Source organism: Somniosus microcephalus, chromosome 12 (assembly GCF_052327205.1).
Source record: "Somniosus microcephalus isolate GS21.2 chromosome 12, FLI_Smic_1.0, whole genome shotgun sequence".
NCBI classification, from domain to species: domain Eukaryota; kingdom Metazoa; phylum Chordata; class Chondrichthyes; order Squaliformes; family Somniosidae; genus Somniosus; species Somniosus microcephalus.
The window spans coordinates 18335706-18362796 of NC_140998.1; the positions used below are offsets into that span (position 1 = coordinate 18335706).

Sequence of the window (27091 nt, forward strand, 5' to 3'; positions counted from 1 at the left end):
TTTCTGGCGAGAAAGTACAGGAATTGCTGTCAGTTTCTGGGAAAGGTCAACAAAATGTCAAAGTGCAGGGGGTACAGTCGTGTGATCGTAGGCGGGGAAAGCCCCAAGATGGTTGAGATGAACGGAACAAAGGCTTGGTAGTGTGATGGAGGATAAGAACATAAAAACATAAGAAATAGGAGCAGGAGTCGGCCATTTGGCCCTTCGAGCCTGCTCTGCCATTCAATAAGATCATGGCCGATCTTTGACCTCGTGCACTATCCCCATATCCCTTGATTCCCCAAAATCTATCGATCTCTGTCTAGAATATACTCAACGACTGAGCCTCCACAGCCCTCTGGGGTAGAGAATTCCAAAGATTCGCCACCCTCTGAATGAAGAAATTTCGCCTCATCTCAGTCCTAAATGGCCGACCCCTTATTCTGAGACTGTGACCCCTGGTTCTAGACTCCCCAGCCAGGGGAAACATCCTCCCTGCATCTACCCTGTCAAGCCCTGTAAGAATTTTGTATGTTTCAATGAGATCACCTCTCACTCTTCTAAACTCTAGAGAATATAGGCCTAGTCTACTCAATCTCTCCTCATAGGACAATCTCCCCATCCCAGGAACCAGTTTGGTGAACCTTCGTTGCACTCCCTCTATGGCAAGTATATCCTTCCTTAGGTAAGGAGACCAAAACTGTACACAATACCCCAGGTGCGGTCTCCCCAGGGCCCGATTTAATTGCAGTAAGATGTCTTTACTCAAATCCTCTTGCAATAAAGGATAGAGAGCTCATCAGAGAAAGAGTTAGAAAGAAAGACTTGCATTTCTGTAGCGCCTTTCACGACCACCGGACGTCCCAAAGCGCTTTACAGCCAATGAAGTGTTTTTGAAGTGTAGTCACTGTTGTAATGTGGGAAACGTGGCAGCCAATTAGCGCACAGCAAGCTCCCACCATCAGCACTGTGATAATGACCAGATAATCTGTTTTTAGTGATGTTGGTTGAGGGATAAATATTGGCCAATACACCCCTGCTCTTCGAAATAGTGGCCTCGGGATCTTTTACATCCACCGCAGAGAGCAGACGGGGCCTCGGTTTAACGTCTCATCTGAAAGGCGGCACCTCTGACAGTGCAGCACTCCCTCAGTACCGCACTGGAGTGTCAGCCTAGATTTCTGTGCTCAAGTCCTTGGAGTGGGACTTGAACCCACGACCTTCTGACTCGGAGGGGAGAGTGCTGCCCACTGAGCCAAGTCAAGAGGTAGAATGACTGTTGCAGGGGGGCTGGTAGAGATGGTGGCTGAGGCCCCCCCCCCCCCCCCCACTTCAAGCAGCTGACCGGTTTGCTCCGGGTTAAGCAGTAGTGCTTTGGGGGCGGAAGCCATGCTGATATCCAGCGACGCCCGGTGAGGGAAGGAGCAACTTTGCCATTTGCACAATGACACGAGGCCGTTTCTGACACGGCACAGCTTTCAAAAACCGTGGCTGGCGGATTAGTTGTCCACTTCATGGGCACGATTAATTCTATTTTTGATGCCGTCTTAAAGGAGGAGAGAGAGGCGGAGAGGTTTAGGGAGGGAATTCCAGAGCTTGGGGGCTCGGCAGCTGAAGGCACGGCCACCAATGGTGGAGTGATTAAAATCGGTAATGCTCAAGAGGCCAGAATTAGAGGAGCGCAGAGATCTCAGAGTTGCGAAGCTGGAGGAGATTACAGAGATAGGGAGGGGCGAGGCCCTGGAGGGATTTGAAAACAAGGATCAGAATTTTGAAATCAAGGCGTTGCTTAACCGGGAGCCAATGTGGGTCAGCGAGCACAGGGGTGATGGGCGAATGGGACTTGGTGCGAGTTAGGACACGGGCAGCCGAGTTTTGGATCACCTCAAGTTTATGGAGGGTGGGAGGGTGGCCAGGAATGCGTTGGAATAGTCAATTCTGTGTTCGAATGAGGCTGTTTAGACTCCTTTGACACAGGGCCCCTTGCAGCCAACAGCCCAGAGCCCAGGTCCCAGAGGTGGTTTAATGTTTTTGACTTGCATGAAATGGAACTGGACATTAACTGCTGTCAACAGCAGATGGCAACCTTGTACTTCAATCAAACCTGAAACTGGGCAACTTCGGGAAAGAGAACTGAGCTGTACCTGTGATATGCTGCAGGGCACATTGAACAAGCACCTTCCCCCACCCCCGCCCCCGCCCCAACAACAGCTTGCAATTTATATAGCGCCTTTAACGTAGTAAAACGTCCCAAGGTGCTTCACAGGACCGTTATCTGATGAATTTTGACACCGAGCCACATAAGGACAGGTAACCATAAGCTTATTCAAAGAGGTAGGTTTAAAGGAGGATAGAGAGGCGGAGAGGTTTGGGGAGGGAATTCCAGAGCTTAGGGCCCGGGCAGCTGGAGGCACGGCCACCAATGGCGGAGCGACTGAAATCGGGGATGCTCAAGAGGGCAGAATTAGAGGAGCGCAGATATCTCGGAGGGTTGTGGGGCTGGAGGAGATTACAGAGATAGGGAGGGGCGAGGCCATGGAGGGATTTGAAAACAAGGATGAGAATTTTGAAATCGAGGCGTTGCTTAACCGGGAGCCAATGTGGGTCAGTGAGCACAGGGGTGATGGGCGAACGGGACTTGGTGTGAATTAGAACACGGGCAGCAGAGTTTTGGATGAGCTCAGGTTTACGGAGGGTGGAATGTGGGAGGCCAGCCAGGAGCGCCTTGGGCAGGGAGGAACGCTGAGTCAGAGGGACTGCCCGCCTGCTGTCAGCCGAGGAGTAACGTGTTTAACACCGAGCCGCGTCAGGAGATATTGGGACAAGTGACTAAAACAGGTAGATTGTAAGGAGCGACTTAAAGAAGGGGGAGGTTTAGATAGGGAATTCCAGAACAGGGAAGAAGAGGCAAACGAAAATCCCGTCCAAGAGAAGAGCAGAATGGTTTGAAGGTGGGCCGTTCCTGAAAGAAGAGGCAGTGAATTAAACACCAAAAATAAAGCCAAATACTGCAGATGTTGGAAAACTGAAATAAAAACAGAAAATGCTGGAATCACTCCGCAGGACAGGCGGTTTCTGTGATGAGGAAAGGGTCATCGACCTGAAACGTTAACTCTGTTTCTCTCCCCACAGATGCCGCCTGACCTGCTGGTGGTTTCCAGCATTTTCTGTTTTTATTTCAGATTCCCAGCATCCGCAGTGATATATGGCGTTGGGAATATCGGGTGGAAGGATATGCTGGGGCTGAAAGACAACCCCCCAGAGAGAATGCATAACGTTTCCTGCCATTTCAATGATTAAAGTAGTAACCGAGGAGGGAGAGAAAAGAGACACTACAAAAATAAAAGAAAGACTTGCATTTCTACAACACCTTTCATGACCTCAGTACGTTCCAAAGCGCTTTACAGCCAATGAAGTGCTTTTTGAAATGTAGTCACTGTTGTAATGTGGGAAACGTGGCAGCCAATTTACGCACAACAAGGTCCCACAAACAGCAATGTGATACAGGAAACTTTGGTTTATCCGGAGGTTGTATGTCCGGAATACTCGATCTAACGGCAAAAATCAGGAGCCGTTTTCTATAAGTTTTTTTAGTTCTCGTTCTTTTTTTTTTCCCCAGTCAGGCACTGCAAGGTCTGTAGCTATAGCAACAGCTTCAGCTAGAGACGCTTGCAGCTGCAGCCGACTCTTTAGAAGCTGTTGCTAAGCAACAGTGTTTGTTGTCAGACACGGAGATGAAAACCTCCGTATGCTTCAACATTAACTTTGTATGTCCGGCAGTTTTGATAGACCGGCAACAGCTCGGTCCCGTCGGTGCCGGATATAACAAAGTTTCCTGTAATGACCAGATAATCTGTTTTAAGTGATGTTGATTGAGGGATAAATATTGGCCAGGACACCGGGGATAATTAACCTGCTCTTCGAAATAGTGCCACGGGATCTTTTACATCCACCTGAGAGCGCAGACGGGGCCTCGGTTTAACGTCTCTTCCAAAAGACGGCACCTCCAACAGTGCAGCACTCCCTCGGCACTGCACTGGAGTGTCGGCCTAGATTTTTGTGCTCAAGTCCCTGCAGTGGGACTTGAACCCACAACCTTCTAACTCAAAGGTGACCGAGCTACCCACCGAGCCACAGCTGACCATGTAGCTGAAAGACACCCGTTGTGTTTACCAAGATGACAAATTTTGTGTTTGTTCCATTATCTAAAAAACAATCATAGCCCAAATGTTGTTGGCTGTCCTGGGATGTGAGCATAAGAAATAGGAGCAAGAGTCAGCCATACGGCTCCTCGAGCCTGCTCCGCCATTCAAAGCAGGGCTTTGGTGAGACCACACCTGGAGTACTGTGCACAGTTTTAGTTTACTTACCGAAGGAAGGATATACTTGTCTTAAAGGGAGTGCAACGAAGGTTCACTCGACTAATCCCTGGGACGAGAGGGTTGTCCTATGAGGAGAGATTGAGCAGAATGGGCCGATACTCTCTGGAGTTTAGAAGAATGAGAGGTGATCTCATCGAAATGTACAGAATTCTTAGGGGCTTGACAGGGTAGATGCTGAGAGGTTGTTTCCCCTGGCTGGAGAGGCTAGAACTAGGGGGCATAGTCTCAGGATAAGGGGTGGGCCATTTAGGACTGAGATGAGGAGGAATTTCTTCACTCGGAGCTAAGAGCTAACCGTGGTCTGTAATATTTTAAGGTATTACAGTTAAAATTATAGTATTTTTATTCATTCTGGGGTACAGGTGTCGCTAGCAAAGCCGGCATTTAGTTGTCCTTGAGAAGGTGGTGGTGAGCCGCCGCCTTGAACCGCTGCAGCCTGTGCGGTGAAGGTACTCCCACAGTGCTGTTAGGGAGGGAGTTCCAGGATTTTGACCCAGTGACGATGAAGTAACGGTGGTATATGTCCACATCACGTTGGTGTGTGACTTGGAGGAGAACTTGGAGGTGGTGGTGTTCCCATGCGCCTGCTGCCCTTGTCCCTCTAGGTGGAAGAGGTCACCGTTTTGGGAGGTGCTGCCGAAGAAGCCTTGGCGAGTTGCTGCAGTGCATCTTGTAGATGGTACACACTGCAGCCACGGTACGCCGGTGGTGGAGGGAGTGGATGTTTAAGGTGGTGGATGGGGTGCTAATCAAGTGGGCTGCTTTGTCCTGGATGGTGTTGAGCTTCTTGTGTTGTTGGAGCTGCACTCATCCAGGCAAGTGGAGAATATTCCATCACTCCTGACTTGTGTCTACTTTGGCAATATGGTTGTCATATTCAGAATTATTATACGTTCTACCACTTGAGTAAATCCAAGCCTTTTTTTTTATCACCTATTACAGATGGAGACAGATATGCTGATGGCTGCAGTGCTGGAAAACGATTTGCCAGGTAGTGTACCACCTAACACTTTCTGCTTAAAGGGAAAGAACTGGATTGGGCAAGTTCAGAACATAGGACTCGCTAGACGTAAAAAGACCAAGGGCCATCTAGTTTGCCTTCTACCATGTTGCAATGATAGAACGATATCGGGGAATTTTACGTTCACCTGACAGGGCAGACGTCGGGGCCTCGGTTAGACGTCTCATCTGAAAGACCGCGCCTCTGACAGTCCAGCACTCCCTCAGCACTGCACTGGGAGATTCAACTTGAAATGACTTGCTCAAGTCTCTGGAGTGGGACACGAACCCCACGGCCTTCTGACTCTGAGGCGAGGGTGCTGCCCTCTGAGCCGGGGCTGACACTGGAGGAAGATGGATGATGATCATCGGGATGCCGATTGCCGCCTGCTTAAATTCTTTCGAGCAACAATGTTAAGCCGACTGCATCAGCTTTCCTCCCCCCCCCTCCCAAAAAAACCCAGTCTTTGCCTTAATGCCAGCGGTTATCCTGGAGGGCTGCTGAGAGTAAATGGTTCGGGAGCTCCCTTTGTAACCGAGCCACTGATTAAATGCCTTTCCTCGCCTGCTGCTGTACAGCAGCATTGAAGCTGATCGATGCTCATCAGTGACGCTGCTGTAATGATGCAGCAAGAAAGCCCCAGATAGCCCCAAACAAATAATACTGCAACCAGGGCACCAGTGAGGAGTAAAGAGCTTAACCTACTTAGACACAATTATTCGGTTTACAGGTTGAATTTCTTAAACTTATAAATCTGTTTAAATTAAACAAATTGCAGTGGTTCATTTGAGTGTGTGCGTATATATATCTCTATCTATCTCATTCATTCATTCTGGGGATGTGGGCGTCGCTGGCAAAGCCAGCATTTATTGCCCATCCCTAGTTGCCCTCGAGAAGGTGGTGGTGAGCCGCCGCCTTGAACCGCTGCAGTCCGTGTGGTGAAGGTGCTCCCACAGTGCTGTTAGGGAGGGAGTTCCAGGATTTTGACCCACCGACGATGAAGGAACGGCGATATATTTCCAAGTCAGGATGGTGTGTAACTTGGAGGTGGTGGTGTTCCCATGCGCCTGCTGCCCTTGTCCTTCTAGGTGGTAGAGGTCGTGGGTTTGGGAGGTGCTGCCGAAGAAGCCTTGGTGAGTTGCTGCAGTGCATCTTGTAGATGGTACACACTACAGCCACGGTGCGCCGGTGGTGGAGGGAGTGAATGTTTAAGGTGGTGGACGGGGTGCCAATCAAGCGGGCTGCTTTGCCCTGGATGGTGTCGAGCTTCTCGAGTGTTGTTGCAGCTGCACTCATCCAGGCAAGTGGAGAGTATTCCATCACACTCCTGACTTGTGCCTTGTAGATGGTGGAAAGGCTTTGGGGAGTCAGGAGGTGAGACACTCGTCGCAGAATACCCAGCCTCTGGCCTGCTCTTGTAGTCATAGTATTTATGTGGCTGCTCCAGTTAAGTTTCTGTAAGGTGCTTGCATTTATATAGTGCCTTATCACATTAAAAAATCTGTGTTTTCATGCAGTATATTACTTTGAGTGCAGCGATGTCACATCACTAAAAACCCATGTGATCTTTTAGCATCTCATCAGAAACCACGTCGTTTTACCATCCAGCATGTTGGGCAACTTGTGCATCTCCGACTTCCTTCACCTCTCCATTGGCGGCCGTAAGCATAGGCCCGAAGCACTGGAATTCCATCCCAATATAAACTGAAGGGTACAATTCTAAAGTGGGTGCATGAACAGAGAGACCTGGGGGTATATGTGCTCAAATCGTTGAAGGTGGCAGGGCAGGTTGAGAAAGTGGTTAAAAAGCATACGGAATCCTGGGCTTCATAAATAGAGGGGTAGAGTAGAAAAGCAAGGAAGTTATGATGAACCTTTATAAAACACTGGTCTGACCTCAACTGAAGAATTGTGACCAATTCTGGGGTCCGCACTTTAGGAAGAATGTGAAGGCTTTAGAGAGATTGCAGGAAAGATTTAAGAGATGGTTCCAGGGATGAGGGACTTCAGTTACGTGGATAGACTGGAGAAGCTGGGGTTGCTCTCCTTAGAGCAGAGAAGGTTGAGAGGAGATTTGATAGAGGTGTTCAAAATCATGGGTCTAGACAGAGTAGACAGAGAGAAACTGTTCCCATTGGCGGAAGGGTCAAGAACCAGAGGACACAGATAAGAACAACAGAAATAGGAGCAGGGGTCGGCCCTTCGAGCCTGCGCCGCCATTCAGTGAGATCGTGGCTGATCTTCTGCCTCAACTCCATTCACCGGCCCTATCGCCATATCCCTTGATGCCCTTACTAGTCAGAAATCTATCGACTTCTGTTTTGAATATACCCAATGACTGAGCCTCCACAGCCCTCTGGGGTAGAGAATTCCAAAGATTCATCACCCTCTGTGAAGAAATTTCTCCTCATCTCAGTCCTGAATGGTCTACCCTTTATCCTGAGGCTGTGGCTCCTGGTTCTAGACTCCCCAGCCAAGGGAACCATTCTCCCAGCATCCATCCTATCAAGCCCTGTAATAATTTTGTATGCTTCAATGAGATCCCCTTTTATTCTTCTGAATTCCCATCCCAGGAATCAATCTCGCGAACCTTTGTTACACTCCCTCTATAGCAAGTATATCCTTCCTTAGGTAAGGAGACCAAAATTGTACACAATACTCCAGGTGTGGTCTCACCCAAGGCCCTATATAATTGGAGTAAGACTTCTTTACTCCTGTACATTCACTTTGTGACTCATGTACAAGGAACACAGGTCCCTTTGAGCATCTGCATTCCCCAATCTTTCATTATTTAGGAAATACTCTGCCTTTCTGTTTTTTCTACCAAAATGGATAACTTCACATTTATCCACATTATATTCCATCTGTCATGTTCTCGCCCACTCTCTGAGTCTGTCGAGATCCCCTTGAAGCCTCTTCACATCCTCTTTACAACTGACACTGCCACCTAGCTTTGTATCATCAGCAATTTTGGAAATGTTACATTTAGTCCCCTCATATTGATATAGATTGTGAATAGCTGGGGCCCAAGCACCGATCCTTGCCGTACCCCACTAGTCACAGCCTGCCATCCTGAAAAAGACCCGTTTATCCCTACTCTTTGTTTTCTGTGTTAACCAATTCTCAATCCATGCTAGTATATTACCCCCAATTCCATGTGCCCTAATTTTGTTCACCAACCTCTTGTGTGGGACCTTATCGAAGGCCTTCTGAAAATCCAGATACACCACATCTACCAGTTCCCCTTTGTCTACTCCACTAGTTACATCCTCAAAGAACTTCAATAGGTTTGTCAAACAGGATTTCCCTTTCATAAATCCATGTTGACTCTGCCCAATCTTACTATTAGTTTCTAAGTGCCCAGTTATTGCATCCTTTATAATAGATTCCAGCATTTTCCCAACTACTGATTTGAGGCTAACAGGTCTGTAGTTCCCCGTTTTCTCTATCCCTCCTTTCTTAAATAGCGGGGTTACATTTGCTATCCTCCAATCTGCAGGGACCGTTCCAGAATCTATAGAATTTTGGAAGATGACAACCAATGCATCCACTATCCCAATGGCCACCTCTTTCAAAACCCTAGGATGTAGGTCATCCGGTCCTTGGGATTTATCGACTTTTAGTCCCATTAATTTTGCTAGTACTGTTTTTTTACTAATAGTAATTTCTTTAAGTTCCTCATTCTCGCCACGCCTTGGTTTTCTCATATTTCTGGGAGGTTTTTTGTGTCTTCCTCCGTGAAGACAGAAACAAAGTATTTATTTAATTTCTCCGCCATTTCCTCATTCCCCATTATAAATTCTCCCGTCTCTGATTGTAAAGGACCTACATTTACCTTCGCCAGTCTTTTCCTTTTCACATAACTATAGAAGCTTTTACAATCCGTTTTTATATTTTTCGCTAGTTTGTGCTCATATTCCATTTTCCCTTTCTTTAACAATTTCTTGGTTCCCCCTTTGCTGATTTCTAAAAAGATCCCAATCCTCAGGCTGACTGTTTTTTCTGGCAACTTTATAAGCTTCCTCCTTTGACTTAATACTAGCTTTAATTTCTTTTGTTAGCCATGGTTGGATCACTTTTCCTTTTGGGTTTTTATGCCATAGAGGAATATGTTTGTTGCAAATTATGCATTAGTTCCTTGAATGTTAGCCATTGTATGTCCACCTTCATACCTTTTAGTGTAGTCTCCCAACCTACCATGGCCAACTTGTCCCTCATACCCTTGTAGTTTCCTCTGTTTAGATTGAAGACCTTAGTTTCAGATTGGACGACATCACTCTCAAACTTAATATAAAATTCAATCATGTTATGGTCACTTGTCCCTAAAGGCCCCTTTACCACAAGATTATTGATTAGCCCTTTCTCATTACACAGTACCAGATCCAGAATAGCCTGTTCCCTGGTTGGTTCCTCCACATACTGATCCAGGAAACCATCTCGCATGCATTCCAAGAATTTGTCCTCCACACCATTAGTGGTAATTTGATTTGCCCAGTCAATATGTAGATTAAAGCCCCCCATGATTACCGCATTGCCCTTGTTACATGCACTTCTAATCTCGTGATTGATACTGTGCCCTACATTACCACTACTGTTTGGTGGCCTATACACAACTCCCACCAATGTTTCCGCCCTTTGTTGTTTCTTAGCTCCACCCAAACTGATTCCAGTTCTACATCACAATCTGCCGAGCCAAGATCTTTTATCTCTACCGTACCGATCTCATCCCTTATTAACAGCGCTACACCACCTCCTTTTCCTTTTTGTCTGTCCTTCCTAAATGTTGAGTACCCTGGAACATTCAGTTCCCAGCTTTGGTTACCCTGGAACCATGCCTCTGTAATGGCAATTACATCATACCCATTTACTTCTATTAGTGCCATTAATTCATCCACCTTGTTGCGAATGCTACGTGCATTTAGATAAAGTGCCTTCAACTTTGCCTGTTTAATATTTTTCTGCACTTTGACCCTCTTTACTGTTGGCCTTTGTTCCTGCTCCCTACTAGTTTTGCTGACTACTTTTCTTTTAAGGTGATTGGCAGAAGAACCAAAGGCGACATGAGGAAAAACTTTTTAACGCAGCGAGTGGTTATGATCTGGAATGCACTGCCTGAAAGGGTGGCGGAGGCAGATTCAATTGTGACTTTCAAAAGGGAATTGGATAAGTAGCTGAGGGAAAAAAAAGTTGCAGGGCTACAGGGAAAGGGCGGAGGACTGGGACTAGCTGAAGTGCTCTTGCAGAGAGCCGGCACGGGCTCGACGGGCCAAATGACCTCCTGTGCTGTAACCGTTCTGATTCAATTCTAACCTCACCGCCTCTCTTTCGAAAAAGAACAGGGGAGTTCTCCCCGGTGTTCTGGCCAATAATTTATCCCTCAATCAACATCACTAAAACAGACTATCTGGTCATTATCCCGTTGCTGTTTGCGGGAGCTTGCTGTGCGCAAATTGGCTGCCAGGTTTCCTACATTACAACAATGACTACACTTCAAAAAGTACTTCATTGGCTGTAAAGCACTTTGTGACGTCCTGAGGTCGTGAAAAGCGCTATAGAAATGCAAGTCTTTTGTTCTTTTGCTCTCTCTCCTTTAAGACGCTCCTTAAAACCTACCTCTTTGCCCAAGCTTTTGGTCATCTGCCCTAATTTCTCCTTATGTGGGTAGGTTTCAAATCTTGTTTCATAACATTCTGAAACATGCCTTGGGACTATGTTAAAGGCGCTATATAAATGCAAGTTGTTGTGTCCTGAAGGTGTGCTCAGTCAGGCTGGAATATGGTCCCATGAGCGTTTGTTTCATTCCAGCATCTCTCCCAAGGCCGCCTATTTAACTGTAGTGGGCATCACAGCTATGCTGCTCGGACCCAACACGCGTGCACGTTTGAGCAGGAACCACGATATGATCAGGAGTGGGGTTCCTTCCTGACCACCTACCCCTTTCTCTAGCACAGATGTCCTAAGGCTAATCATTGTCACTATCATGGTGGAGCTAACTAGCGCCACCTGCAAATTGAACTTGGGATCATCCTGATAGCAATTAATGAGACACGTCCTGCTGGAAAAAATAACGGTGTGTTGATGATGGATGCCGCTATTAAAGTGCAAATTGGCCAGCAAGTACGGGGGATTGACGAGATAGGCCATGAGTTGGGAATCTCCAGAACTTGCTGGCCGATTTATGCCGCTCCGCCATTTGCCTCGCACAAACGGCATCCCCGTTATTTTTAAGAACTTGCTGGATTTGCACATTAATTGCCCATTAAACTCGCCACAAAGTTAGGGATGGCAATTAACAGCATAAGTACCCTTTTAACGAGGTGATGGTTGTTAATGCAATGCCAATCAATCTCACTGGCCCAGAAAGGGAGCAATTTAAACTGTTCAGTCTCATTCCTGCATGTAGTGAATTCTTCTTGGAGATTTTGAAACGTAATTTATTTTTCTCGATTCAATCTTTCTTCCCCCCCCTCTTTATTTCTCTTTCTGTACCTGTTTTGACGCTCATTCACCCTATTTCCTCCTCTGTTTCTTTCTCAATCCTTCAATCTCATTGGCTAAGGAGATGGACTGCGGGCCTCGCCATTCACTGAGGTCGCAGATGCCTCGCCGCCCTTTTATCAGCTCGCACTTCCAGCAAGTTACGGCGCAAAAAAAAATTTCAAGCTGAAGGGTGCAGGACAAAGTCTAACTGGGCACACAGCGCGAGATGCCCCACTAACTGGGCACACAGCGCGAGATGCCCCACTAACTGGGCACACAGCGCGAGATGCCCCACTAACTGGGCACACAGCGCGAGATGCCCCACTAACTGGGCACACAGCGCGAGATGCCCCACTAACTGGGCACACAGCGCGAGATGCCCCACTAACTGGGCACACAGCGCGAGATGCCCCACTAACTGGGCACACAGCGCGAGATGCCCCACTAACTGGGCACACAGCGCGAGATGCCCCACTAACTGGGCACACAGCGCGAGATGCCCCACTAACTGGGCACACAGCGCGAGATGCCCCACTAACTGGGCACACAGCGCGAGATGCCCCACTAACTGGGCACACAGCGCGAGATGCCCCACTAACTGGGCACACAGCGCGAGATGCCCCACTCCAGCAAGATTTGGGGAAATATTTGGAGCTCTGGAATGAAACGTCACCCGCGGGGGGGGGCAGGGGGAATAGCTCGTGCAGACCGATCACTCATTTATTTATCTGACCCTTTTATAGGCTTGCCCCTGGATCAATTCACAAACCTCATGAGCAGGAGGATGGCAGCCCAAGACCGCCACGACGAGATGAGGCAGACCTTCTCGGCGTTTGACGCACACTGTAGGTTTTAACGCCTTGTCGCGCGGTGGCAATTGGCGCTAAATGTTGGTGCCACTTTTCTTGTACCTGGCAGAAGCAATTTAACAGTTGCTGGGTGAAAAGCTGCTGGAGAGAGGCTGTGTCAGGCAGCTTACTCCCACTTGTCTCTCAGATCAAAACTACAGCAGTCTTTGTGTCTGGATGCTGCTGTTAAAATGGCAAGCGACCGACTTTATACTATGTGCCTTTCTTGTTTCATTGAGCAGGGAAGGCTAAGGGGAGATTTGATCGAGGTGTTTATGAAAGGTTCAGATTAGAGTTTTTTTTTATTCATTCTTGGGATGTGGCCGTCGCTGGCAAGGCCAGCATTTATTGCCCATCCCGAATTGCCTTTGAGAAGGTGAGCCGCCGCCTTGAACCGCTGCAGTCCGTGTGGTGAGGGTGTTCCCACAGTGCTGTTAGGGAGGGAGTTCCAGGATTTTGACCCAGCAATTATGAAGGATCGGCGATATATTTCCAAGTCAGGAGATGGTGTGTGACTTGGAGGGGGACTTGAAGTTGGTGGTGTTCCCATGCGCCTGCTGCCCTGGTCCTTCTAGGTGGAAGAGGTTGCTGCAGTACCAGTGGTGGAGGGAGTGAATGTTTACGGTGGTGGATGGGGTGCCAATCAAGTGGGTTCCTTTGTCCTGGATGGTGTCGAGCTTCTTGAGTGTTGTTGGAGCTGCACTCATCCAGGCAAGTGGAGAGTATTCCATCACACTTCTGACTTGTGCCTTGTAGATGGTGGAAAGGCTTTGGGGAGTCAGGAGGTGAGACACTCGTTGCAGAATACCCAACCTCTGACCTGCTCTTGTAGCCAAAGTATTTATGTGGCTGGTCCAGTTAAGTTTTTGGTTAATGGTGACCCCCAGGATGTTGATGGTGGAGGATTTAGCGATGGTAATGCCATTGAATGACAGGGGGCGGTGGTTAGACTCTCGCTTGTTGGAGATAGTCATTGCCTGGCACTTGTGTGGCACGAATGTTACCTGCCACTTCTCACCCCAAGCCTGAATGTTGTCCAGGTCTTGCTGCATGCGGGCATGGACTGCTTCATTATCTGAGGAGTTGTGAATGGAACTGAACACTGTGCAGTCATCAGCAAACATCCCCATTTCTGACCTTATGTTGGAGGGAAGGTCATTGATGAAGCAGCTGAAGATGGTTGGGCCTAGGACACTGCCCTGAGGAACTCCTGCAGCGATGTCCTGGGGCTGTGATGATTGACCTTCAACAACCACAACCATCTTCCTTTGTGCTAGGTATGACTCCAGCCAGTGGAGAGCTTTCCCCCTGATTCCCATTGACTTCAATTTTACGAGGGCTCCTTGATGCCACACTCGGTCAAATGCTGCCTTGATGTCAAGGGTAGTCACTCTCACCTCTCCTCTGGAATTCAGCTCTTTTGTCCATGTTTGGACCAAGGCTGTAATGAGGTCTGGAGCTGAGAGGTCTTGGCGAAACCCAAACTGAGCATCGGTGAGCAGATTATTGGTGAGTTAGTGCCGCTTGGTAACACTGTCGATGACACCTTCCATCATTTTGCTGATGATTGAGAGTAGACTGATGAATAAAGAGAAACTGTTTCAAATGGCTGAAGGGTTGGTAACCAGAGGGCACAGATTTAAGGTGACTGGCAAAAGAACCAGAGGCGACATGAGGGAAAATGTTTTTACGCAACGAGTGGTTAGGATTTGGAATGCGCTGCCTGATGGGGCGGTGGAAACAGATTCTGTAGTAGCCTTCAAAAGGGAATTGGATAAATACATGAAGGAGAAAAAAATTGCAGGGATATGGGGAAAGAGCGGGGGGAGTGGGATTAACTGGAGTGATCGATGGGCCGAATGGCTGTGTGGTTCTGAGAAGTACTAGACGATCTCCTGTGCCTTCACATGAAAGGGGTTATAGGGAGGCGGATGATTATGTAGAAATTACAGCACAGAAACAGGCCATTCGTCCCATCTGGTCCATGCCGGTGTTTATGCTCCATAAGGGCCTCCTCCCACCCTACTTCATCTCCCCCTGCCTAGGCCCTAAGTTTTTTGCAATTTCTTGGGATGTTAAAGCGCTATATAAATGCAAGTTGTTGTTGTTGGTTGCTTATTTTTCCTCGCTCTCGCTCGCAGGTCGTGGATTTTTGACGGTGGAGGATTTTAAAAGGGCGTTTGCGGATGTCACGCCCCATCTGCCTGAACAAACGGTGCTTGAAGCCTTCAGGTAAGTCGCTGCAAGTAAACTCGGTGGAATGACTCAGCGAAACAGCTTCTCCGCTGGGATGGGCTAAACCCTGTGTCAGTCTGTGGCACTTCTCAAAAGTGTGGCACTTCTCAAAAGTGTGGCTCTTCCTTCAGAACAAAGGAGTTGCTGGACGAAAAAGACTACGGCCCATCTAGTTCGCCTTCTACCGCCCTGGTCGTCGCACGGTACAATGATAATGGAGTTGTTGACTAATCACAGCTATCAATGAATCTACAACAGACCCAGACATGAGGCGAGGAAAACCCCCAGTGGTGGAGAGCTTTGGGAACCATAGGTCCAGAGTCGCATGTTCCTTCCACACACGGTGGCATAGTGGTTAGCACTGTTGCCTCACAGCGCCAGGGACCCGGGTTCAAATCTGGCCTCGGGCGACTGTCTGTGTGGAGTTTGCACATTCTCCCTGTGTCTGCGTGGGTTTCCTCCGGGTGCTCCGGTTTCCTCCCACAGTCCAAAGATGTGCAGGTTAGGTTGATTTGGCAATGATAAATTGACCCTTAGTGTTAGGGGATTAATTACGTGGGGTTACGGGGATAGGGTGGGATATGTGTCGGTGCAGGCTCGATGGGCCGAAATGGCCTCTATCTGCACTGTGAGGATTCTGTGATTCTGTGATTATAAGTGACTAAATTTGCTGGGGATTTTTGTTATACCATTGGAAATACCCTTTTGGGAACAGAAATTTCTGTGTTGTCATTAGTGTGGATGTTGGCAGATATAAAAAACAGTTACAGCAATCTACAGGGGAAACAAAAGTCTTCAAAGAAAATCTCCAATCAATCACCAGTCTTCAATTGTTAACTCATTTTTGGTCTGTGCGAGATATCTTCTTAGCTTCAGTACCACCGGACTCTCCCTGTCCCCTACTAATGAGGAAAGATTGGATAGGCTGGGGTTGTTTTCTTTGGCGCAGTGGAGGCTGAAGGCAGATTTAATTGAGGTGTATAAAATTATGAGGGGCCTAGATAGAGTGGATAGGAAGGACCTATTTCCCTTGCAGAGAGGTCAATAACCAGGGGGCATTGATTTAAAGTAATTGGTAGAAGGATTAGAAAGAGTTGAGGAGAAATCTTTTTACCCAGAGGGTGGTGGGGATCTAGAACTCACTGCCTGAAAGGGTGGTAGAGGCAGAGACCCTCATCACATTTAAAAAGTACTTAGATATGCGCTTGAAGTGCCGTAACCTACAGGGCTACGGACCAAGAGCTGGAAAGTGGGATTAGGCTGGAGAGCTTTGTTGGCCGGCACAGACACGATGGGCCAAATGGCCTCCTTCCGTGCTGTAAATTTCTATGATTTACCTTTAGTGTCCAATATCTAGTTAAGCAATAGCATGACCTAGAAGCCGTAACAATAGGACCCCACGTTGTGTGCACGTTGAATACTGGGATCTTGCAAGTGCCACCACATGTTGTTCTCCTATCTTCCAGAGGGTGGAGCAATCACTCTGGGCAGGAGGCCAATTGTGACTTGGCACACTGGTTTATTTTACATGAAATACATGAATGAACAGTTTTTAACAATGAAATTTACCTATTCTCCCTGATCACATCAAAAAAAATAACAAATTAAGTGAACTTTGCCCTTTGGTACTCACGCTAAAGGTCTGAATCAACGCCCTGAATAACCCGTGTGTTCCCGGGAATTAACTTTACACAAACTAAATTTAATTTCATTGTATGGTAATCTAGATTCATCCCAAAATCCCTCCGGGCTAAATAGGAAAAAGTCTTCAAATTCGACATCGATGTCTTTGCTCGGATCTCGTCAAGTCTGCAAAAGGCATAAAGTTCCTTTTCCCTTAATAGAAAGTAAAAGAATGCCTGTTTCTCTCCATCATTAATGCACCCATTACCCAAATTCCATTCTTGGAAATCACCAAATTTCAAAACCAGTGCATTCCTGTAATTCCCTTAGAGAGCCGTTAATTTCGGAGCAAGACGAGCAATCTCCCCCTTTTTTTCCTTCGTACAAGATCCATTCCTGGCTGTTCCTTACTGCCTTACCTGGAATACTAAATATGTTTTTATAGATTGTCACCATCAGGAGCAGCCTAACTTATCAACCCGCTCCAGAGACTTGAACACAAAAATCCAGACTGACTCTCCCAGTGCAGTGCTGAGGGAGCGCTGCACTGTCTGAGGTGCCATCTTTCGGATGAGACGTTAAACCGAAGCCCCCGTCTGCTCTCTCAGGTGGGCGTAAAAGATCCCGCGGGTGCTATTTCGAAGAAGAGCAGGGGAGTTATCCCCAATATCCTGGCCAATATTTATCCCTCAACCAACATCACTTTAAAAAAAAAAACAGATTATCCGGTCATCATCAGATTGCTGTTTGTGGGAGCTTGCTGTGCGCAAATTAGCTGCCGCGTTTCCCACATTACAACAGTGACCACACTTCAAAAAGTATTTCATTGGCTGTAAAGAGCTTTGGGACGTCCTGAGGTTGTGACAGGCGCTATAGAAATGCAAGTTATTTCTTTCAATAACATCCTTTCTAACTACATTTTCGATGGATGAAGACATTCGTAGTGAAGCCAGGAAGCCTTCGGAGGTTCCAAATCAGCATCATCTTCCCCCATTTGCTGCACAAGTTTAATATTAAATTTCAATTATGGTTACCCAGACTAATTTACTCCATTTAATTTTGCCATGGCTGTTTGCACGCTGCTAATTTTGTGGAGGTGGGAATTGACAAAAGCTGTTTACAGTTCACATCTTCCCTGTGTTCACTCAGAAAGCTAGCCGCACGAGCGACTGGCAGTGTCGGATTTTGACTCTCCTCAGCCAGCCGCAGTCCCCTTGGGTAAGGTAACCCTCCCGTGAGGGGGTGATCTGATCGAGGTGATTAACATGATGAAGGGATTCGACAGGGTAGACACCGAGAAGCTATTTCCTCTGGTGGGGGAATCCAGAACAAGGGGGCGCAATCTTAAAATTAGAGCCAGGCCGTTGTCGGAGTGAAATCAGGAAGCACTTTTTTCCCACGGAAAGGGTAGTGGAAATCTGGAACACCCTCCCTCAAAAGGCCCTTGAAAATTTCAAGACTGAGATCGATTTAAATTTTTTAAAACAATCTATTCTCAGAATGAGGGTGTTGCTGGTAAGACCAGCATTTGTTGTCCATTCCTAGTTTTTTTTTGTTTCAAAAATATACTTTATTCATAAAAATGTGTTCAAATACATTACAGTACAATCCACAGATCATATTTTACATCGTGCAATCCAGGTTGAACACATTGCATGGCAGTTTCGTTCGTTTCATGCCAGTTACATTTTAAATGTTTTGTACATTTACATTTCAACAATTTGGTACATACGGCCAATGGGGGGATTTTTTATGCTGGTTCCAACCCCTCGGTGTACACTGGCGGGCGGGCCTTAAACTGTGGCCCTTCCCCATAGTCCGCAGCGGCACCAACCGTTAGTGCGTCTCTCAGCACGTACTCCTGGACCTTGGAACGTGCCAGTCTGCAACACTCGACCGTGGACAACTCCTTGCTCTGAAAGACCAGCACGTTTCGGGCTGACCAAAGGGCGTCTTTCCCCGAGCTGATGATCTTCCAGCAGCAGTTGATGTTTGTCTCGGTGTGCGTCCCTGGGAACAGTCCGTAGAGCAGAGTCTCTGTCTCGGTGTGCGTCCTTGGGAACGGTCCGTAGAGCAGAGTCTCTGTCTCGGTGTGCGCCCCTGGGAACGGTCCGTAGAGCAGAGCCTCTGTCTCGGTGTGCGTCCCTGGGAACGGTCCGTAGAGCACAGAGTCCTGTGTTACTGAGCTGCACCTCGACAAAGACCACTGCATCTCTTTCCAGACCTTCTTTGCAAAGGCACATCCCAGAAGGAGATGGATGACGGTCTCGTCCCCCCTGCAGCCTCCTGGAGGACAGCGTGCGGTGGAGCTGAGATGCCAGGTGTGCATGAAGGATCTGATGGGGAGGGCCTTTCTCACCACTAGCCAAGCTACATCTTGGTGCTTGTTTGTAAGTTCTGGCGATGAGGCTTTCTGCCAAATCATTTCGACAGCCTGCTCGGGGCACCATCCGACAGGATCCACCATCTCCTTTTTCCGTAGGAATGTTGCCCATTCCTTGAGAAAGTGGGGGGGCAGGTGGGTCGCCTTCTTGAATCACTGCAGTCCCTGTGGAGAAGGTTCTCCCACAGCGCTATTAGGTCGGGAGTTCCAGGATTTTGAAGGAACGGCGATGTATGTCCAAGTCAGGATGGTGTGTGACTTGGGGGTGATGGTTTTCCCATGGTAAGGGTATTGAGTAATATGGAACCAAGGCGGGTAAATGGAGTTGAGGTACAGATCAGCCATGATCTGATTGAATGACTGAACCTGCTCGAGGGGCTGAATAGCCGACTCCTGTTCCTATTTTATGTTTTTTTTGCTTTAGACTGAGGAGAGTGATGTTTCTGCGCCCTCTCCCCTTTAAACTGCCGCATTGTCCTGGTGTCTGAGCAGGCCTGTTGGAGACCGGTGCTGGGGAGTGGGGATGCAAGCCTGCGAACTTCAGGGCTAGGATCAAATTGCGTGCAGTGGGCGATCAGGGAATTTGACACTGAGCTACTCTGGCACAGCCCTGTTGAACAGGCGCATCTCGGTCCTTTCATTCTCTGCTGTTTTCAAGGAATTAGTTGGTTACACTTTAGAAGTTTCCAGTTCAAAAAAAATCGTTAAATGGATGGGTTAACACCAGTGAGCAGACGCACACAGACCGACCTGTACAGAATAAGGGACCCAACCAAGAGCACCCCTCGCCCTTTTTCCCCTCAGCTGTGCTGTCTGACTCTGACCCGAAGAAGAAGGCAAATGGCATGTTGGCCTTCGTAGCGAGAGGATTCGAGTACAGGAACAAGGATGTCTTGCTGCAGTTGTACAGGGCCTTGGTGAGACCACATCTTGAGTATTGTGTGCAGTTTTGTTCGCCTTACCTGAGGAAGGACGTTCTTGCCATGGAGGGAGTGCAGCGAAGATTCACCAGGCTGATACCTGGGATGGCAGGAATGACGTATGAGGAGAGATTGTGTCGATTGGGCTTATACTCGCTGGAGTTTAGAAGAATGAGAGGGGATCTCATTGAAACTTATAAAATTCTGTCAGGCCTGGACAGACTAGATGCAGGAAGGATGTTCCCAATGGTCGGGGAGTCCAGAACTAGGGGTCATAGTCTAAAGATAAGGGGTAGGCCATTTAGGACTGAGATGAGGAGGAATTTCTTCACCCAGAGAGTGGTGAACCTGTGGAATTCTCTACCACAGAAGGCAGTAGAGGCCAATTCATTAAATATATTCAAGAAGGAGTTGGATATATTTCTTAAGGCTAAAGGGATCAAGGGGTATGGGGAGAAGGCAGGGACAGGGTACTGAATTTGGATGATCAGCCATGATCTCATTGAATGGCGGAGCAGGCTCGAGGGGCCGAATGACCTACTCCTGCTCCTATCTTCTATGTTTTCTATTTTAAATGACTATACCTACACGCCCAGTTAGTCGGTCAACATGCCCTCCTGTAACATCTGCGTTGAGAATATACATCGGTGTCAAAAACAGTGTGCTGGTTTTTCTCTTTATTAAATATTTTAAATTTGCTTGCACGTGGACCATTAGTTGCTAAATGGTCGCAATTAAATCTGTTCCAACTAGGTAATTTATATAAGTTGGTTGAAATAAATTTCTTGGGATAAGGGCTGGGTGGGAGAGGGAAGTGAGAAGATGCTGCAAACTGACCTGGGAAGAGCCAGATGCCTCGGCCTGCTTCCTGTCGCAGTCCCTTGGTACATAGGAGGAGGCCGTTCAGCCCCTCGAGACTGTTCTGCCATTCAGTTAGATCGTGGCTGATCTGTAGTCCCAATACATTAATGCGTTCTCAGGGTGTGGGCAACACTAGTAAGGCTGGCATTTATAGCCCCGCCCTATGTTGTCCAAGAAGGAGGTGATGGACCACCTTCTTGAGTAGCAACCCTGTCTGTTTTGGGCGGGGGTGGGGGGGGGGGGTGGGGGAGTTGGGCATACAATGGCACGGTCCTAGCACTGCCCCTCTAACTGAGCAGCTTGTTGGATCATTATTGAAGGGAATTGACGGTTAACCAGGCAGTGTGGACTGGAGTCACGTGTAGGCCGGACCGGTTAGGGAGCGGGGTTTCGTGCTGGTGACTGTTGTGGAGCAAAAACAAAGAACGGTTTTCGTAAGTTTGCAAGAACTTGTGTGTATATTCTGCCTTTTATAAAGGAAAAGGACAGAGCAGCAGTAGTTTGTTTGTTTGTTGGGTTTAAAATCTAAGAGAACATGCTAACATAGGCCTGTCCACATGGGAAAGACACCATTCTCCAATGAGGAGAAAGTTTTTCTCAGAGGGTCGTGAGTCTTTGGAACTCTCTTCCTCAGAGGGCGGTGGAAGCAGAGTCTTTGAATATTTTTAAGGCAGAGGTAGATAGATTCTTGATAGGCAAGGGGGTGAAAGGTTATCGGGGATAGGCGGGAATGTGGAGTAATCAGATCAGCCATGATCTTATTGAATGGCGGAGCAGGCTCGAGGGGCCGAGTGGCCCACTCCTGCTCCTAATTCGTATGTATCTCTCATCGGGGTTGGGAAATATCGCCAAGGAAGCTTGTCTTCTCTCTCTCCCTTTGTGCAGCAAGTGTTGAGGTGACGGCAGCTGTCGCAGGAGAAGCAGTGGACGACAGAGCGAGGGCTGGCTCTTTGCCAGTCGGCTGTGAGTCTAACGGGAGTTCTCCCCGGTGTCCAGGGCCAATGTTTATCCCTCAACCAACATCATTAAAACAGATTATCTGGTGGTCGTCATGTTGCTGTTTGTGGGAGCTTGCTGTGCGCAAATTGGCTGCCGCGTTTCCTACATTAACAACAGTGACTACACTTGAAGTAACTCATTGGCTGTGAAGCGCTTTGGGACGCCCTGAAGTAGTGAAAGGCCACTATAGAAATGCAAGTCTTCCTTTTTCCACTAACTCTGCACTGGAGCACAATTGGGTGGGTGGAGTTGTAGGGATGGTGTATATGTGTACACAATCTCCTCAATGCGAATGTTCACCCTTAAGGTAAACCATTAAAGTAGGCAGATTATAGGGGCATGCAGGACCTTTACTTCTGACACTTCGTCTTCACGAAGCGTCAGCCATGGCTCAGTGGGCAGCACTCTCTCTCGCCTGAGTCAGAAGGTTGTGGGTTCAAGTCCCACTCCAGAGACCTGAACACACAAATCTAGGCTGACACTCCAGTGCAGTACCGAGAGAGTGCTGCACTGTCGGAGAATGTCGGAGCAGGCTCGAGGGGCCGAGTGGCCTACTTCTGTTCCTGTATGTATCTCTCATCGGGGTTGGGAAATTGCACAAATACATCAAATGAATACTACTTTTATATTTTAAAAAAATTTAAAAACTGTCTTTCGGATGAGACGTTAAACCGAGGCCCCGTCTGCCCTCTCGGGTGGATGTAAAAGATCCCACGGCATTATTTTGAAGAAGAGCAGGGGAGTTATCCCAGGTGTCCTGGGGCCAATATTTGCCCCTCAACCAACGTCACTAAAAACAGCTGATCTGGTCATTCTCGCATTGCTGTTTGTGGGAGCTTGCTGTGCGCAAATCCGCTGCCGGCGTTTTCCTACATTACAGCAGTGACTACACTTCAAAAAGTACTTTGGGACGTCCTGAGGTTGTGAAAGGCGCTATATAAATGCAAGTCCTTTCAATTTGATGGCAAGATCATTACGATGGAGGTGTTTTACTGTTGAGCCAGGAATGATGCGGGTGGGGGGGGTGGGAGATATTGATGGTTTGTTGCCATGTCTTTAAAGGAAGGTGATTGTGATGCAGTAATTGGTTCCACGTTCCCTCAGATGGACCTGTGCTAAGACCCAAGTCCTCCTTTGGTGGAGGGGAGGGAAACAGGGGGTCTTTCAAAAATTGCACAAATACATCGAATGAATACTGCTTTTATATTTTTTTTAAAAATTTTAAACTGTTGAGTCTCGTCTTTTATTTGATGTTTCTGTTTTCCGTAATGCACTTTATATAAAAACAAAAACACTGGCCTCTTTCTTTCTCCCTCGGAGTATGAGTAAATAAGAGTTTTCCTTTTATGTCCGATTTCTGGAGCGCAGTTTACACTGACTGGGCTAAAAACCCCGCCTTTGCACTCTGCAGCGAGGTACACGAATGGATAATAAAAGCCCTTAATGAGATTGAAGCAGCGTTCCCTCGGAGGATTTACTACGAGTTCTGACCCTTCCCTTTGGAAAATATGACTGTTCTTGTGAGCAGGGAGACACTTAAGGCAGATTAAAATCAAAAAGAGTGTTTCCCGCCGCCCCCCCCCCCCCTTTCAAAGAATTTTGGAGGAGCTTTTAACGTGGGTTATGGCGAGGCAGGGGAGTGAGTTGGCCGCTGCAGTGAAGGGAGATTGTAAGCGACCAAGTGATAAACGAGAGGCTGTTCTCTCCAGCCTGGCTAAGCAACAGCGATGCGCAAGGTAATGCAGGAGAGCATTAACGAGGCTGCGACATGTATTTATTTATTTATTTTTGGTTTTTTGCCACCTTGTCGCATTAATTGAAAAGAAACAACAGCTTTTTTGCTTTTTATTTTGTTGCCTGCCTGCCTGTTTTTGTCGCGGTTACCCTGCGTCAGGGCAGTGGCTGCAGGGAGAGCTGGTGCTGTGTCGCCTGTTCATCTGCTGCTGGCACCTTTAGATTTATGAGCATGTGTGTGTGCCTGGGACCCGGACCAGGGCAATGGATTCATCTTTTTCCTGGTGCTCGTTGCCGTGGCAACCACATACACACAGCCCCGGCTGTCATCCCACCTCCGGTGATGCCTGCAGTGGTTTCGAGCCTTTGTTTATGACTATTTCGTTAGCAACTGTCCAACCCCCCCTCCCCGTGCCTGACCCTTCAGGCTGCATTAATTAAATTAGCAAAGAGCATCTGGCATTTTAAAGACCTGAGCGGCCTGTCCTCCATTGATCCTATAAATCGACAAATACACTGGAGTCTTTCTCTGCAATAGTCCATGTGAGATGTACACTGAGTGTCTCTTTATACAGAGGGGGCATTTTGTCGGGTTTCCGTTACTGAGGGATCCATAAACCATGTCCTATATTGTAGTGAAGAGCAATGCATATGCACATGTGTAAGACAAAGGTCCTCTACCAACCTGCCCCCGCCACACAGTACTGCCCCCCTGATTATCAAAATCCACGACAAGGCCTTGGACAACGTGGACCACTTTCCATACCTCGAGAGCTTACTGTCAACAAGGGCAGACGTCGATGACGAAGTCCAACACTGCCTTCAGTGTGCCAGTGCAGCCTTTGGTCGCCTGAAGAAGAGAGTGTTTGAAGACCAGGGCCTCAAACCCGGCACTAAGCTCATGGTCTACAGAGCAGCAGTGATACCTGCCCTGCTGTATGCCTCAGAGACATGGACCATGTACAGCAGGCACCTCAAAGCACTGGAGAGGTACCACCAACGCTGCCTCCGCAAGATCCTGCAAATCCATTGGCAGGATAGGCGCACCAACGTCAGTGTTCTTGCTCAGGCCAACATCACCAGCATCGAAGCTTTGACCATGCTCAATCAGCTCCGATGGACGGGTCACATTGTCCGCATGCCCGATACAAGACTCCCAAAACAAGTGCTCTACTCAGAGCTCCGGCACGGCAAGAGAGCCCCAGATGGGCAGAGGAAACGCTTCAAGGACACCCTCAAAGCCTCCTTGAAAAAGTGTAACATCCCCATCCACACCTGGGAATCCCTGGCCCAAGACCGCACAAAGTGGAAGAGAAGCATCCGGGAAGGCGCCGAACACCTCGAGTCTCTTCGCCGGGAGCAAGCAGAAGCCGAGCGCAAGGAGCGCACGTCAACCCAAGCACCCCACCCACCTGCCCCTTCAACCACCGTCTGCCCCACCTGTGACAGAGACTGTAGGTCCCCGCATTGGACTCATCAGTCACCTGAGAACTCATTTTTAATGTGGAAGCAAGTCATCCTCGGTTCCGAGGGACTGCCTAAGAGGATGTGTACATATGTGTGATATGGTTCCGGGGATGGGGAAATCTTGGCTACAAGGACAGGTTGGAGAAGCTGGATTTGTTTTAATTAGAGCAAAGGAGGTCGAAGGGTGATTTGATAGAGGTGTACAAGATTATGACGGGTTTGGATAGGCTAGACGGGGAAAGGCTGTTCCCACTAGTTGTTGATATAAGGACCAGGGGACACAGATTTAAGGTTTTGGGCAAGAGATACTGGGGGGGATGTGAGGGAAAAACTTTTTTACGCAGCAAGTGGTGATGACCTGGAATTCGCTGCCGACGGAAGTGGTGGAAGCGGAGACACTCAATGTTTTCAAGGGGAGACTGGATAGGCACTTGAGGGAAATAAACTTGCAGGGCTACGGGGATAGAGCGGGGGAATGGGACTGACTGGATTGCTCTACAGAGAGCCGGCACGGACTCGATGGGCCGAATGGCCTCCTCCTGTGCCGTTATAACTCCATGTCTCGCGTCTAGCATGTACATGTATGAGCCGCATTGGCTCAAATATCGAATGCGTAAGACGGCAACAAATCACAACTGCGCAATCTTTAAAAAAAATTCATCAAGACACAGAAAACCAGTCATTGCTGACTGGTTTCCGCTGACCTGGATCGTCCGGTCTCTTCCCTCCTTGCTGCAAAGGGAAGGAGCTGGGCATTTACACGTCGCTGCCAGTCTAGAGTTAGGAGGAAGCTGATGGACCACCGCTTCCGGCTGAGTGGGGGAAGGTGGAATGGCGTTGGTGTTTGTTCTACAGCAAGATTTCCCTCAGCCACAGTAATATCCTTCTAATTGACCTCCAGATTCACCTCTTCAGAGCATTTAGGAACATAGGGATGGGGTAGGCCATTCAGCTCCCTCAAGCCTGTTCTGCCATTCAATGAGATCATGGTTGATCTGTAGCTCCACTCTTATTTACCCGCCTTGGTTCCATATCATTTAATACCCTTGCCCAACAAAAATCTATCAATCTCCATTTTGAAATTTTCAATTGCCCTCCCCTGCCGCCCCCCCCACCCCCGCAGCCGCAACAGCTTTTTGAGGAAGAGAGTTCCAGATTGCTACTACCCCTTGGTGTGAAAAAGTGCTTCCTGATATCACCCCTAAACAGCCTGGCTCTAATTTTAAGGTTTATTCCTCCTCCTCCTTCTGGACTCCCCCACCAGAGGACATAGTTTCTCTCTCTCTACCCTATCAACTCCTTTAATCATCTTAAACACCTCAATTAGATCACCCCTTAATCTTCTATACTCGAGGGAATACAAGCCGAATACAACCTGCGCTCATAATTTACGAGATGCCGCAAGATTTAAGTTTTGCAGTGAGTCTTAAAGGAGGAGAGGTGGAGAGGTTTAGGGAGGGAATTCCAGAACTCGGGGCCGAAGCAGCTGAAGGCACGGCCGCTAATGGTGGAGCACAGAAAATCAGGGATACGCAAGAGGCCAGAATTGAAGGAGCGTAGCGATCTCGGTGAGATGTAGGGCTGGAGGAGGTTACAGAGATAGGGAGGGAAGGGGTGAGGCCATGGAGGGATTTGAAAACAAGGATGAGAATTTTAAAATCAAGGCATTGCCGGACTGTGAGCCGATATAGGTCAGCGAGCACGGGGGTAGCGGGTGAACGGGACATGGTGCGAATTAATGCAGCAGAGTTTTGAATGAGCTCACGTTTACGGAGGGTGTAAGGTGGGAGGCTGGCCAGGACAGCATTGGAGTAGTCAAATCTAGAGGTAACAAAAGTAATTGAAACAGGGCACTCCTTCATAATTCAGTTCCAATTTTAAAGTCAAACATTATGTCCTTATTGTTTAATACTTTTGATTTTATATTATGGTTAAGTAATGAGACTGGTGCCAAATTGGGAAACTGAGAAATTGGTTGGAGCTTGAGGAGTTTCTCTGCAGTACAGGCTGAGGGCCTGGGAGGTGCTGTAGTGCCACCACTGGCAAGAGGGTGTAATTACAGTATGAAAAGTTTACATAGGCAGTACCACTATAGATGTGGACAGAGGAATTTAGAATGGGGAGGGGAAATGTTGATACAAGCGTGACAAAACTGTGACAACAGGAAGTAAGATTTTAGA

At 48.0% G+C, this 27091-nt stretch overlaps 1 protein-coding gene across 2 annotated transcripts in view; it reads left to right on the forward strand.

Moving 5' to 3' along the window:
- Positions 1 to 27091, forward strand: part of efcab11 (EF-hand calcium binding domain 11) — a 140918-nt gene that overhangs the window by 9651 nt on the left and 104176 nt on the right. The window contains exons 4-7 of one of the 2 annotated variants that reach the window (XM_086002635.1): positions 5304 to 5352; positions 12585 to 12686; positions 14831 to 14921; positions 16993 to 17416. In XM_086002635.1, coding sequence (XP_085858761.1) covers positions 5304 to 5352; positions 12585 to 12686; positions 14831 to 14921; positions 16993 to 17017 — 267 coding nt within the window. In that variant the 3' untranslated portion in view covers positions 17018 to 17416. Of the gene's footprint in view, positions 1 to 5303; positions 5353 to 12584; positions 12687 to 14830; positions 14922 to 16992; positions 17417 to 27091 lie in introns of those variants that run through there. The other variant, XM_086002634.1, reaches the window with a different exon arrangement.